At 36.7% G+C, this 16,080-nt stretch overlaps 1 protein-coding gene across 1 annotated transcript in view; it reads left to right on the forward strand.

Moving 5' to 3' along the window:
• ME2 (malic enzyme 2) overlaps positions 1–16,080 on the forward strand; it is a 57,887-nt gene that overhangs the window by 22,681 nt on the left and 19,126 nt on the right. The window contains exons 3-11 of the mRNA XM_082640309.1: positions 878–1,011; positions 3,597–3,746; positions 6,127–6,202; positions 7,619–7,780; positions 8,095–8,198; positions 10,733–10,842; positions 10,938–11,035; positions 11,333–11,446; positions 13,969–14,083. Of these exons, the coding sequence (XP_082496435.1) occupies positions 878–1,011; positions 3,597–3,746; positions 6,127–6,202; positions 7,619–7,780; positions 8,095–8,198; positions 10,733–10,842; positions 10,938–11,035; positions 11,333–11,446; positions 13,969–14,083 (1,063 nt within the window). The remainder of the gene's footprint in view (positions 1–877; positions 1,012–3,596; positions 3,747–6,126; positions 6,203–7,618; positions 7,781–8,094; positions 8,199–10,732; positions 10,843–10,937; positions 11,036–11,332; positions 11,447–13,968; positions 14,084–16,080) is intronic.

Below are 16,080 nucleotides of genomic sequence, written 5' to 3' on the forward strand. Positions count from 1 at the left end.
CTACAACTAATCTCTTCATATATGCATCTTTATATATGAATATATCTCTAGGATAACTAACTAGAAGTAGAATTGCTTTATGTGCATTCAAGATATGGAAGCGACCTAAGTGTCCATCAAAAGATGAATGGATAAAGAAGATATATGTACACACAATGGAATATCATTCAGCCATAAAGAAGAATGAAATTCTGCCATTTGCAACAATATAGATGGACCTGGAGTATTATGCTTAGTGAAATAAGTCAGACAAAGACAAATACTGTGTGATGTCACTTATATGTGGAATCTAAAAAACAAAACAAGTGAATGGATATAACAAAACAGAAACAGACTCACAGATATAGAGAACAAACTAGTGGTTAGGAGGAGAGGAGAGGCAAGGGGAGAAGGGCAAGCTAGGGGTAGAGGATTAAGAGGTACAAACTACTTTGTATAAAATAAATAAGCTACAAGGATATATTGTACGGCACAGGGAAATATAGTCATTCTTTTATAATAATTTTAAATGGAGTTTAATCTATAAAAACATTGAATCACTATGTTGTACGCCTGAAACTAATATTGTAAGTCAACTGTACTTCAGTTAAAAAAATAATAAAGTATGTGCATTTTAAAAAAATCTAAGAGTACTTTGAAATTGGCTTTCAAAAAGCCTAAACCAGTTTATATTCCAGCAATGCTATGTGAGAGTAATTCTTTTACCATACCCTCCCCAGTACTAGATATGATCAATCTTATAAATTTATGAAAGTCTGGGCAAAAATGATATCTTGTTGATCTTTTTAAGTTCATGTTTAAATTATGTTCGGTAGGATGCACCATTGCTACCCCGTAAGTAAAAATTTTTAATCCTTTCATTTTTTTCCTTTTTTAGGGGATGGCATTTACATTACAGGAACGACAAATGCTTGGTCTTCAAGGACTTCTACCTCCCAAAATAGAGACACAAGATATTCAAGCCTTACGATTCCACAGAAACGTGAAAAAGTTGAATGGCCCTTTGGAAAAGTAAGAGTTGATTAGATGTTTAGTTTTTTTATTGGTGCTCTGATCAGAAAAACTAGGAGTATTATGATTATTATGGCATGAGAAATATACAGTCTCAATGAAACTTTTGTTTTCGTCAGTTGGTTTATAATGATTGTTTCCTTCACTTATTTTCACTATTGTAAAATTTAGCAGAAATCAATATTTTATGGTTAAAATCACAGAGCATTTCAGGTTTGAATGGAATGTTTGAAGCAGAGGCTATCACCTAATTTGCACCCATTCTATTCAATAACTTTTATTGATCACCTACTTTGTGTGTGCCATTGCTAGCCACTGAGGATATAAACTGGGTGATAGATAGGGTGGCCATGTAATATATCGTCCAATCCCAGACACTTTAGGGAGTAAAAAAGAAGTAACTGAAACTGTCCCGGGCAAATTAGAATGTATGGCTACCGCAGTAACTCACAGCCTGCCTTCTAGGAGCTCATCAATAGATAGCTATACTATGACTGTCATTGTATAGCACAGTGAGAAAAAGGGACCTGTAGAGTACATTCTGAAAACATGAAGAGGAGCACCGGCCGAGCTAGGGGAATCACTTCCTGGAGGGGGAATCACTTCCTGGAGGAAGTGATGCCTGAGCTGAATTTGAAACAATACATTACAAGGAGCAGGCAAAATAAGATAGAAGGGCAGGGTATTCTGGTAGAGGGATCAGTCTGACTGTAGAACTAAAAAAATTCATTGGGTTTATAAAATATAGGGGATTATTGGATATTGGTGACTAGTGAGAGTGGTTTCTTTACATTATGGGGCATATATATATATATATATATATATGAAAATATATATAGTCTCGAACTCATGTTACCATGGAGGGAAGACAAAGTCAAGAAGTGGTGTGAGAGTTACAGAAGAGGGAGGAGAGTGTTAACGGGACCTGAAGACAGGAAAATCTGAAGTGTATATATGTGTGGTGGGGGGCCGGGAATGACAGAAAAGGACCCCAGAGAGTGTGCCAACTGAGCTGCATTTGGAGAGCATGAGAAGAGGACTGTGCCTGGACAGAGGGTGTTCCAGGCAAAGGGTGTGTCGTCGTATGTTGCAACTCCGAGGTCAGAGTTGTGCATTTGAGGAAGTGAAGTAATTCAGTATGAAGATGAGGCTGGAAAGTAGTCATTGAGGTCTAGTTAACTATTTTAGGAGCTTAAGCCTATTAAACTGGCATTTGGAAGCCATTCAGGGAGAATAGAAATGACCAGAGGTATGTTTTTAAGAGAAGAATAGGATTGGAGCAGGGGAACAAAATTGTGAAACTAGAGACTACAACATTATAAAACATCTATACTCCAATTAAAAAAAAAACTAACTTTACTATCTTTATTTTTAATTTTTTTCAACAATACCTCTGTGCTCTTTTAATCTTTGGTTACTTATTCTCTAGTTTTTAGCTTAATGGTTTGTTTACTAAACAAATAAACATAGAAGCTTTAATCCTAAAATAAAAAAATAAAATAAAGGCTGTTGCTTTGATGCCTGTGGTGTTAATAAGGTTTGAAAAAAAAAGGTTCTTGAGGTAGCCCAGGTGAGAAGTGACGGTGGCTTGGGCTGGGTGGGGATGGAGGGAGGAAATAAATATTTGAAAGATATTTCACAGGTAGTCTCTGTGGGACATATTGATTTATTAGGTTGGGGTGGGGGAGGGTGGGAGAGGAAGAAATCAAGAATGGACTCTGGTTGGATTCCCATTTGATCAGGTGATAAGAGGAGGAGAAACAAATGTGGGGAAAAGACAATGAGTCTGTTTTAGACATATTTAATTCAGTGTGATTACTGTTTTTTCAGGCCAACATCTTCCTGTTTTCTAAACTTTATTCTTTAAAAGCTGTTATTTATATATTTATATGAATTGACCATTGCCTCCTTTTGTGCTACCTATGTGCCCTGTATAGAACTTAAAATGCCTATAAGCCTCCTGGATTATAAACTCCATGAGGGAAATTCCCTGGTGGTCTAGTGGTTGGGATTCCTCGCTTCCACTGCAGGGCGGCATGGGTTTGATCCCTGGTCAGGGAACTAAGCTCCTGCATGCCATGTGCTGCAGACGGATGGATGGATGGATGGGTGGGTAAATAAATAAACAAACAAACAAACTCACTCCACGAGGACAGGAGCACTTCTTACATCCCTGGAGTTCAGAATAGTACCTGGCTCATAGTATTTTGTAAATATTTGAATGAATGCCACTTTATTTCCTTATTTACGTGTCAGTCACCTTGAAGATTAGGTCCTTGAGGGTGGGGCCTCATGGTAATTTTCGCATTTCCAGTGCCTGATACAGAGCCTGACTCACAGTAAGAGCTCAATAAATGTTACCTGTTGCTTCTGTTATTATTCTTTTCATCATCACCATCTACCATTTAAGCACATTTTTATTTTCGTTGATTTTTAGTCCTGGGTATTATGTAATGATAATGTAGGGTTTTGTTTTCCAGGGGGAGGGAGTCCTCAGTTTTAGATATTTAGATTTGACTTCAAAAGCCAAAGTCTTTAGTCTAATGCTGGCTGATGTAGACATTATTTGCTGTGCTTAATTTCAGGTACATCTATATAATGGGAATACAAGAAAGAAATGAGAAGTTGTTTTACAGAATACTGCAAGATGATATTGAAAGTCTAATGCCAATTGTATATACACCAACAGTTGGTCTTGCCTGCTCCCAGTATGGACACATCTTTAGAAGACCTAGGTAAGGCTTATTTTTAAAAATATATTTGCAAATGACTATTGTGTAGAAAAAACATCACTTTATAGCCCCTATTACATTTCTATTTTATGTGTTGCAGTCTTATCCAACCACATTTCCCACCTCACAAAAGCTTAATTTGGACCAAAAGGGATTAATAAAAGTATAACATGTCATATCTTTTATTTTGTGGAAATACCATCATTTATCCCTAACCTTCTTTAAGTATTTATGATTGTTAAAGGAAATGTGCATTTTTGTACCAAAAAAAAAAAAAAAACCCACAGTATTCTTAATTTTGGTGGCATATTCTGCAGAATAATCATAAAACTTTTTGACAATCTGGCCAATTAAGAGATAGATTCTCATTTTTTTATCAGCTTTATTTCTATTGTTTGTCCTTTTTTATGAATTTACACAAATTTTACTTTCAGATAGTTCAAGTACCTCCAAATATTTTAAGTGGAAAGGGTAATGGAATGAGCATTGGCTCAAGTCTTTGAATAAGTTACTTTATTCCTCTGAATCTGTTTATCATAAGGTAGGAATACCAGTATCTTTCAAAGAGCTGCTGAGAAGGTCAGATGAGGAAACTGATGTGACAGTTTTTTGTAAACTTATAAGCATTGTATAAATGCTATTTTTACTTAATTTGAGTTTTCTTGTCTGTTCCTCTAACCTGTAATCATTTTCCACAATCCTTATGTTTTTCCCATGTCTTGCTTACATATTGATACAAATGTAGAAATTCAAACACTGTGTGATAGCATTTATCTTCAGTCTCCTCTCATCTAGTCTAGTGGCTTTCAAACTTTAATGTGCGTATGGAACATCTGTGGGACTTACTTAAAATGTTGATCCTTGCCAACTTTCCTCTCCTTCCTATTCCCAAGATTCTGATGAAAAAGAGAAAGGTCTGGAGGTCCGGATTGTAATGAACACCGTCGGTGATGGTGTTGCAGGTATTCCCTGGAAGACACTTTGAGAACACTCTCTGTTCTGTCCTATGTGCTGCCATCGATTAATATGTCTAAGCACATCTGTGGTATAACCCAGCTGTTCAGCTCTTTTATAGTTTCATTTTCACTTATAATAGTATTTCCCAATCCAGATTAAAGGACAAAGGAAAACAAAAAGATACTGATGCCTGGGCCCCAACCACAGAGATTCTGATTCAGTTAGTCTAGAGTTGGGCCCAGGTGTTGCTGTTTCATAAAATCTCCTGGTGTGATTTTGATGTGCACCCAGAGTTGAGAACTCACATGAAACATAAAGAGCTTTTGGGTGAGGGCAGAAACTGTGTATCATTTGTGCAGTGGCAGTGGTTTTTTTGTTTTGTTTTGTTTTTTACATAGAAAATGGTCAGTAGGTCTTGGTTGTTTAAGTCCAGGCTAGTTAAATCAGAATCTCTGGGGGTAGAACCCTGGCATTTTAAAAAGCTCATCAGATGATTCTACTGTGAAGCTCTGGTTGAGAAACTGTTTAAATGATTTAAGCTGGGATAGTAATGCCAAAGTTCAGATGTCGATGAGAAGAATGGATAAGCAACAAGATCCTACTGTATAGCACAGGGCACTATATTCAATAGCCTTTGATAAACCATAATGGAAAAGAATATGAAAAAGAATGTATATATGTATGTATAACTGAATCAGTGTGCTGTACAGTAGAAATTAACACAACATTGTAAATCAACTATACTTCAATAAAATAAATTTTTAAAAAAAGATATCAGTGAGAAAGTTAAGAATCAGTTTGAAGGCACTGGGAGCCCATTGGCCCTCGTCTTTACTTGGCCTGTTTTCTAGAACCTATGTTTCTTTTTTCTGTCTCTCTTCCTGCCTTCCTCTCTTCCTTTTTTGAAATCTGGATTATCTCAATTGGATAACAATATACAGTGTTTAAAATAACTTTTTCCTTTTTCCTAATGCTTCAAGGATGTATTTTTTATGTGAAATTACTAAAGTTTTCTTCTCTCCCTTCCTGCTCCTTCAGGTTTCAAATTTTCAGTTTCAGTGACTTAACAGTAGTCTACTTAGCCTTATCGTGCTTTCCTGCATTGGTGGGTTGTCTTTATATTGCTTTTTACTGGAGGTATATTGAGTTTATTTGAATAGGAGATGTGGCTACATTTCTTCCTGGGTAAAAATGATCACATCATTTAATAATAACCTTTGTTGCAGCTACTATGTGAACAATGCAATTACAGTTTGAAGTGGTTGAAAATATTTGAAAATAAACCTGTGTGACTTCGGTAAATCTGCTTGGAAATGACAGTGTCTTGATGTTTTATTAAAATATCTAAATATTCCAATTAGGAACAAAAACTTAGAAAAACCCCAAAACTGTTGTGAAATGCAAAAGTGTTTTTGTTCTGTTGCAGGGGATTATTTATTTCGATCTCAGACAGAGGTCATGTTAGATCAATTGTGGATAACTGGCCAGAAAATCATGTTAAGGTACTAATAGCACAACCTTCCTTTCACAATGTTTTTTCTTTCTATGTAAGTTACCTCTTACAAGGTGAAATTTTCAAGAACAGTTTTGTTTCATTGTTGCTCTGATTTATTTGGTACTTGCATACATGTAGATTTAGTGCTTTGAGGAAATCATGATAGTAATTATAAAGTGGGTTACTGGTATAGAGTTTGCCCTGGGAAAGCAACTGGACCTAGTAGGGTGAGCCTGTTCACTTCATTACCACTGGTATCTCCTGGCTTCTCTATATTCCTTTACTTTTTCAGTTAATATTATTCTAGGTAAAGAAAATACATTAAAATGCCATAAGAACTTTTATTCTGGTGGGCAGTGGGGAGGACTCCTTATGTCTTTTTTCTTCTAAATCTAAGATAGATTTGATCCTTAAGCAAATGTATCACTCTTAGCATTTCAAATTTAGCAAATATAAACAGCTGTCAATCTGGCTGTCTTTCATAAAACAAAAACTAATGACTTATTTAAGATCTTTTGGTAGGCTTTAGTGTTTATTACAGGCAGTAATCTTACTTGCCTTTATTGCGCGTCTTCCTCACCAAAATAATCTTTGATGAATTATCATTTGTTCTAATAACCTAAAAAAAATTTGGTCAGATAATTAAATTCATAGTATCCTCTTAAAACCTTGTAGGTGTATTTTTTATTCTAGATTTTTTTCTCCATTGCTAAGGTTTTTCTTGTTTGGCTTCAGTTATTATTTGGAGTAACATGTTATTTCTAAACTCTTTTTTTCTCTTAGGGTTCATCTTTATCAGAAGTTCCCCTCTCCCCTTTTTAGTCATTGTGAACATATTCAAGTTGATCCTCTAGTCAGAAGCATTCTACTCCTAAACCAAAGACACAGGGAGATCAAATCTAGTTAATTCTCCTCTTTACATCTAGATTCTAGAAACCGTAGAATTTTAAGTACTCTTGGTTGGTTAACTTTGAAAGCTAGTTAAGAAACAATTTTATTTTTAAAAGTGAGAGGGAAAATATGTGAAGAGAATCTTCTTTTGTGGTTTTCTGTTTTGTTTTTAACAGTAGCTTTTCTGAGATAAAATTCACATACAATGCAATTCACTGGCTTAAAATGTAAATTCAGTAATTTGTAGTATATTCACGGAGTTGTGCAGCCATCGTCATTGAGAACATTTTCATCACAGCTCCCTCATCCCCACCCTGCCGGAAAAGCCCTGTACCCATTAGTGTCACTCCCCCCTCAGCCCTAGACAACCACTAATGCACTTCTCTCTCTGTAGATTTACATGTTCATGTGAATGGAATAATCTAATATGTGCTATTTTGTGATGAAGAGAATCTTTTTATGAATGTGTTTCTTAAGTGCTCCATTTTGGACAACTTATAATTTATTTTACTTTATTTTATTTGTAATTAAGGCTGTTGTGGTGACTGATGGAGAGAGAATTCTGGGTCTTGGAGATCTGGGTGTCTATGGAATGGCAATTCCAGTAGGAAAACTTTGTTTGTATACAGCTTGTGCTGGAATACGGCCTGATAGATGCCTGCCTGTGTGTATTGATGTAGGAACTGATAATCCAGTGAGTAAAATCATTTTCCCCCTTTGACCCTTCTCTCATATTAAAAAAAAAACCAAAAAACTGCTTTATTACATTCCTCTTTTGAAGAAATATAAGAAGAGAAAATTCTGTGATTAGATATTAGCCTTTGTCTTAAACGCCTTTTAATATTTATGCAAATAATAGTAAATTAATACTATTGAGTTTTTTGAAGAAGGGCAATAAAGTTTTAAAAATTATTAACTTCTTTATTTTACAATTTTTGTTTTATAGAATATGTTTAAATTGGTTATATAACAGAATGCTTTTATTTTTACGTTTGTTCTGTTTTATAGGCACTCTTAAAAGATCCATTTTACATGGGTTTATATCAGAAAAGAGATCGATCACCACGTTACGATGATCTGATTGATGAGTTTATGAAGGCCATTACTGACAGGTATTTTTTAAAAGTTTGAGTATGTGAAAGCATCTCTTAAAAAAAAAAAGGAACCACAGTTTTGTTTTCCTTTATCTTTTGTGAAGATAGGTAGAAGGAGATTAAATTTTGGAGAACTTAGGTTCTTTCCTGCCTGATTCGATGTGCTGATGTGTGGTGATACCCTCTGCCTTGCCTTCCTGAGTTATCTGACATCTTGAGCACACTGAAATCTTGAAGTCTGCACTCACTGCCCCTAAAATACCCTCACTGTGGAGTTCTTTCAGCCCTTGGCATCCAGGCCAACTCCACCAATCCAGTGAAACTCTTGTGCAGCTTTCGTGTTTTAAATTCGCTGACCATTTGGTCTTCTTCTCTCTCCTCCTCTTTGCAGCATCTGACCAGGTTTTCCACTCCTACATCCTTGAAAGTGTTTTCTCTTGACCACTAAAAGACTTTCCTAACTTGGTCTTTCTCCCACCTTTTTTCTTTCCTTTGTCATCTCCACTGGTTTTTCTTCCTCTCTTATTAAATGTGGGTGAATACATAGTTCTCTTCTCTTCTCATAGTCTTGTAAGCTATGACCTTTATGCACGTGACTCCTAAGTCCATGAATACCCATCTCTGTAGTCCCACCTCCCTCTGAGGCTTGCGTTTCCAACAGTTGGAATCCTCCATCTAGACATTTTGTTTCTCCTTCATATTCATGTCCAGAACAACACAACTCCTTCCCTTTCTAAATTGCCTATCTTCCGTAAATCCAGCCTCTAATAATGGCATTAACATGCACCCTGTTGCCCGACCTTTGATCTTGTTCTAATCTTTGACTCTTTCTCCTCCTCCATCAACCCTGTATAGTGTCACTCAATCCTCACATCCAGTTGGTACTATCCCTTAAATGCCTCAGAAATATATCTCCTCTTTTCCATTGCCACAGCCTTTCTGCAGGTCCTCATCTCTCTTTTGGATTCTTTAAAACTTCCTCCAACTTCTCTCCATTTCCTCTTCACCTTACCACCAGATTAGTCTTTTAAAAACATGCACTTTGTTGTATCATTCTTTTGTTTGAAATCTATCAGTGGTTTCCTGTTGCCATAGGGTAAAGTCCAAACTCTTTATGATCCAGCCCTGCCCTACCTTGTAGATTACTGGTACTTGGAAGATAGTACAAAATTAACTCCTGGGCTTCCCTGGTGGCACAGTGGTTGAGAGTCCGCCTGCCGATGCAGGGGACACGGGTTTGTGCCCCGGTCCGGGAGGATCCCACATGCTGCGGAGCGGCTGGGCCCGTGAGCCATGGCCGCTGAGCCTGCGCGTCCGGAGCCTGTGCTCCGCAATGGGAGAGGCCACAACAGTGAGAGGCCCGCGTACCACAAAACAAAACAAAACAAAACAAAACAAAACTCCTTTTCAGAATCAAAGTTGATATATCTAAAACTAAACTTTTTATCTTCCCCAAAATTGCCGTCTCCTCCCCTTCCCCTCACTTCCCTACCTTGGATAATCAGATAGTATCTCTTAGTCATCCACGCTGCCTTCGCATTTTAACAGCATCTCTCTCCCATCTCTCACCACGATGAGGTGGTCCTCATCATCAGCTTCTTTTTGTTCATTCTGATGTCTCATAATTGTCCCTTTCACTTCCTGTGGCTTCTGCTTCAAATCTTCTTGTCATCCTCTCATAATAGCTGCCTAGCTATTTTTCCTTCTTCCTCATTTCTCCCCAGGTTGATATATGCTGTGTATCACTGGCAGGTTTATCCTTCCTAAAGGGAGTCTCAGATGAATTCTTCCCTTCTCTAGCCTTCAGTGATTCTAGATCAGATACGGAATAAAGTCCCCATTCCCTAATTTTGCATTCAACATTCTCCGTTACCTGGCTCCAACCTACCTTAACCAACTTCTCCCTTATACTTTCATATAGACCCTGAAATATATAGCCAGACTGTTGAAAATTCAGGGTCAGCAAAATATACCTTGTTTTTCTTTCTACTGCTTTACTTTTTGTTGTTCTTTCAAGACCCAAATAAAGTCCCACCTCCTTTTCAAGCCTCCCCTTACTCCACCCCACCAAGACGATTGATATCTTTTTTCTGAATGCCAGTCAACTCATACAGCAATTATTCTTTAACCTCTTATTTAATATATACTTTCCTGTGTTGCTGTTTAACTGTGAATGTAATGAAAATTCACATATCAAATATATACTTTTTGAGACTCAGAGACAAAATCTCTTTCTTTTTAGGAAGTTACTTGTGCTTACATGTGCTGGACACCCTCCTAGGCACTTGGTAATAGTTTATGCAGATTAATATCCCATAGGTCCATCATAGTGCTACATTCATTTTAAGAACCCCATACATTTTTCTGAATGAGTAATAGAGTTTTCTACATTTTGAGTTCTAGTCTTTCACAGACTCTGAAAATTGCCAGATGGCCTTAAACGAACTAACTTTGTACATTATTTTAAAATGTGATCATAAGGACTATTAGACAGGAAAGCTGTTTAAAAGTGGTATTTTCAACACAACTATTATGGGCTTTGCTGTTTTTAGATATGGACAGAACACACTTATTCAGTTTGAAGACTTTGGAAATCATAATGCATTCAGGTTCTTGAGAAAATATCGAGAAAAATACTGTACCTTCAATGATGATATTCAAGGTAAAGCAAAAGAAAACCTTAGGTTTTTGATGCCTACTTAAAATTTTTTTTAATGTGCCTACTTTTTACTTTACAATGTTTTACTTGTCTTACAGGGACGGCTGCAGTTGCTCTAGCCGGTCTGCTTGCAGCCCAAAAAGTCATTGGTAAACCGATCTCAGAACACAGAATCTTATTTCTTGGAGCAGGAGAGGTAAAGTTCCTGTAAGCTTTTAGGATTGAAAACCAACATTCTCCTTTAGAATTGGAAAATGGGGTATAATGAACTTATAATTTTGTTGAGATAGAGGGTATAAATTCAAGATCAGTGTTGTGAATAAGTAATGTAAAATGTTTGGAAAGAATATCACAAAGAATCAAGCTTTGTGTGCTTTGTAAGGGAAGAATAGACCCAGTATTCCTCATAACATATACTTCTCATAAATAAAGTAATTTAGTATTGCATCATACTCTAGTCCTTATTTTTTAAAATTTATGTTTTGTTGCACAGGCTGCTCTTGGAATTGCAAATCTTATAGTTATGGCTATGGTGGAAAATGGTGTCTCAGAAGAAGAGGCACGAAAGAAAATTTGGATGGTTGACAAATTTGGTTTATTATTTAAGGTAAGGTATTTAAAATTTGGAGAAGCAAAAGAATGTTGTTATAGTGATATGTTTAGTTTTTTTTCATATTCAAATCATAATCTCTGTGTTGGCACCAGACTTATTCCTTCTTGCTTTATTCTCTGACTCTTGACCCGTCTAAAACCTAGTGGTTTTTCATAGGAATTCAGAAGTTTCTAATTAAATCATTAGCAGGACATCTGATATTTGAGCAGAAATTCTTTAACAGTTTGGAGATCATAATCTCCTGTAGCAATCTCATGGAAATCTAAGGACCTTTTCCCCAGAAAAAGGCACATATTCCTAAGGTCAAATGATGGATAATAAAGAGTTTTATCCCAGATCAACTTGGTATCCTTTGGACCGACCTGCCTTCCTATCATTGATTGCCATATTTAGTAGCTTAAGAAATGCCTTATATCTTATACTGTGTAACACATTGAAATGTAGGTACACTATTTCATAGTTGAACTTATCCAGTACACAATGTATTTTTGTCATATATATTGATATAGAGCTTACTTGTCATCTACACCTTTGGGCAAGCTTATGTTAGTGTACTTTGCTCCAGTTCTGAAATCTTTTCTTAATTAGTACCAGTATTCTATTAGTACAGAAAATGAAATGAAAAATTAAAGTATGTGAATGAAAAATCTTGAATGTTTAAGTTATAAATAATTTTTTAAAGTATTTTAAAATGTACCAGACATGGTGATAAGACTTTACAGGTATTATCTCATTTAAACTTAAAAAAAAAAACTCATTTGATCTTATCAAAAATTCAGTGAAATTTTACAAATGAGGGAAAGAGGTTTAAAAAGGTCAGCTCACTTTTCCAAGATCATCACCTTATAAGTGATGGAGGTAGGATTCACACCCAGGTAGCCTGACTGTGAATCCTATGCTCTTAATCATTTAACTGTGCCACCTCCCAAAGCCGTAACTGCCATATTTGCTTGTGCGTAAGATGCAAGGATTACAAGACATTGTACTTGGAAGGCTATTGGGGGGTGTATCTGTTTTTACTAGTACACAATTATGTTGGCGTTTCTTTTTGTGATGTTGGTTTTTATAAATGTTTTGTGATTCTTTATCATATTTGTAATGAGTCGAGCTTAGAATGAATACAAGTGAGAAACCCTGTACATCTGCAGGTTCAGGGTATATTTTTCTTTTAAGATGAGTTTTAGGCTTCGTATCTCTCCTGAGGACCCAAAACACTGCCCTCCTTTTGGAGACTTTGAGAGTTTCCTGTTGAAGCCCTCATGGAAGAGCTGTGGTCTTCCTGGGAGCAGGCATGTGAAACCACTGTTCTGAGAACTTGGATCTGTTGAGGCTGTATTTCACTCGTTTAGTTACTTCCCAACCAAGTGATGATGGTGTGCTACTTTTCCCAGCCCCTGCTGGTCCTTACCTGGGGTTATTCTGGAGTTCTGATGGAAAAAGTCACCTTTGCATGGGAGGTCTTCTCTTTTAACAAAATAAGGATTTCTCAGCCTGGTTGCTTTTTGCATTCCACATGTTTTTTGTCTGCTTTACATTGTTGAGAAATTCTTCATTGTTCTAGTGTGTCAGTGGTATATCTCCTGCCCTTGTGACACTACTAAGGAGTTAATTTTTACAGTTTTTGACCTGGGATTTGGTGAGGAAAGTATGTTCCTACATTCAGCTATCTTGAACCCAAATTCCCCTTTCCTCTTGTTTCTGAACTTTTGGTAGTGTAAGTCCATGATGTCAATCTGAAATTCTGAAATCCTAAAAACTCTGAAATCCCTGAGTTTTTCTTGAAATTCATTTGGTAATAAATCTGACAGACCTGAACTTACCTACTAACTTTGGTAGCAAGACCAAAGAGGGTATTTCTAATCTTCACCTTTTGTACTTGGTGTGACTATTCATAAGTTCTGTTCAGTTGTGGAGTGCCCATTGCGAGGGTATTTGTGATATATTATCATAAGACAGTTCTAAAATATGAAATTCTGAATTTTAAAACACAGCTAGCCCAGATAAGGGATTGTGGGCCTTTGTGCCCTATTGGATTTAGGAGGACTTAACAGAATAAATGAGTTTCTGAGAGGGATTAGTAAGTTTCTGGTTATAATGGAATTTGATTTGTGTTTTATATTTGGGTTTATGAGCAATAAGAAGATAGAATTGGAAGATACGGGTTAAAAAGAAAGGTACATTGGGCTTCCCTGGTGGTGCAGTGGTTGAGAGTCCGCCTGCCGATGCAGGGGACACAGGTTCGTGCCCCTGTCCGGGAAGATCCCACATGCCGTGGAGCGGCTAGGCCCGTGAGCCATGGCCGCTGAGCCTGTGCGTCTGGAGCCTGTGCTCTGCAACGGGAGAGGCCACAACAGTGAGAGGCCCACGTACTGCAAAAAAAAAAAAAAAGAAAGAAATGTACATGAAAATGAAAAGATATTCTTATTGTAGAAGCAATATGTGACTTATAATGATGTCTTTTCAATTAATCCTTAATAAGCAATTACTAAAAAACTGTATTTTATCTAAAAATTCAGGGGCGGAAAGCTACAATAGACAGTCATCAGGAACCATTTGCTCACTTAGCCCCAGAGAGCGTACCTGATACTTTTGAAGATGCAGTAAATAAACTTAAGCCTTCAGCTATAATTGGTAAGTAAAGTTGTCAAGTCATTCTGTTACTTACCTGTGTAATGCCAGTTATAACTTCCATGCAGGATTACTCAAAATGAAATGACAGATTTTACCTAGCTTTCAGCATATGTAATGTTTTCTATGATAGCTTTTTTTAAATTGAAGTATATCTGATGTGCAATATCATATAAGTGACAGGTGTAAATGTAGTGATTCACAATTTTTAAAGGTTATACTCTATTTATGGTTATTATAAAATATTGGCTATGTTCCCTGTGTTGTATGTGGTAGCTTTTAGGTACAGTGTGTAAAGTTTTGTTAATGGATGTTGCCTGTACTTTTAACTTCTAGAACCTGTGTGATTGATCATGCTTTGCTTTTAGAGTTGGTATGACTGGTGGGCTCAAAACCTGAAAAAGCCCAAGGTTATTTGAGAGACCAAGAAAATCCTATGCAGAGTCAAAGATTTTCATTGGCAACAAAGCTGTAAGCCTTTGGTATGTTTTAAGAGTCAGGCGTTGCATAGCTGACATCAGACTATGCAACATGGCATTAAGTTCAGAGCAGAAAATGTAAAAGTCTTTAAAAGAGGGACTGTTTCATTTCCTATATAGCTGTAAGATTTGAATCTATAATTTTTCTTGTAATTTTGCCAATTTCTTGGAGGAGCCCTGTGGAATGTTAAATAGTAAACTTACTGGTTTAAGTCTCAAACAGTCTTTATGGTTAGGAAAAGGATGTCTGTATTAGCTTCTTCACTGATTAGAACTCATAATTTTTTAGAGTGAGAAGTAATCTTAAAGATTGCAAGTGTGTCTCTCTCAAAACTCAGTATGGAAACCTAAGAATCTGTCCATTGACTCAGTCCCTGGAGGGTCAAGGAAACAAAAAGAAAAAAAATGTTTAATTCTTTTAGAGCTCATGGATTCCTAAGACTATGTCCACATACTTCCACATGGGGAAACACTGAGTAGAAGTTCCTTTTTTACATGAGAAAAACAAGCACAGAGATGTTAAACAACTTGCCTAAGATTTGTGAATATTTCATATAGCCGGTAGTGACCGAGCAAGCACTAAAACTTTGGTCTCCAGATCAGTACTTTTCTCTATTACATATCAGTTTATAAAATGGAATTTAAAATTTCTTTGACTATTGAATGTAAGTCTTATTGGATGAACTGTGTAAACACTCAGCCGAGGGAGGCATTGCTTGGTCATCCCCAGATTCCCACCATGGGCTAAGTATTCTTCCTTCATGCTGTGCTTCTATGCACTACATGCTTAGCACCTGTTACAGGTTTTCTGATTTTCTGTTTACTCTGTTGTTTTTTCTCTCACCTATAAGCTGCTTGCATTATGCTCATTTTTATATCCTAATGGCCTAATACAGTGTCTGAGACATTGTAGTGGCTTACTAAAAGGTCATTAAACTGAACTCTATCAAGAAAGTGGATTGTGGGGCTTCCCTGGTGGCACAGTGGTTGAGAGTCCGCCTGCCGGTGCAGGGGACACGGGTTCGTGCCCCGGTCCGGGAAGATCCCACATGCCGCAGAGTGGCTGGGCCCGTGAGCCATGGCCGCTGAGCGCAACGGGAGAGGCCACAACAGTGAGAGGCCCGCGTACCGCAAAAAAAAAAAAAAAAAAAAAAAAAAAAGAAACTGGATTGCTTTAGTCAAGAAGATCTTTTATTGCTTCTGAACTCCTATTATTTTGTAATGAATACTACAGAGTTTAACAAGTTAACATTTGAGGTGCAAGTTTTTAATTAAAACAGTTTTTTTAATTGTGGTAAAATACACATAACATAAAATTGGCCATAACCATTTATAAGTGTACAGTGAGGTAGTGTTAAGTGCATTCACATTGTTGTGCAACCAATCTCCAGAACTCTTTTTACCTTGTAAACTGAAGCTCTATGTGTACCTGAAACTATCACAACATTGTTAATCAGCTATACTCCAATATAAAATAAAAAGTTAAAGGGAAAAAAAAAGCTGAAGCTCTATGCCTTTTAG

This window comes from Mesoplodon mirus, assembly GCF_964341445.2.
Source record: "Mesoplodon mirus genome assembly, chromosome: 13".
Lineage (NCBI taxonomy): Eukaryota > Metazoa > Chordata > Mammalia > Artiodactyla > Ziphiidae > Mesoplodon > Mesoplodon mirus.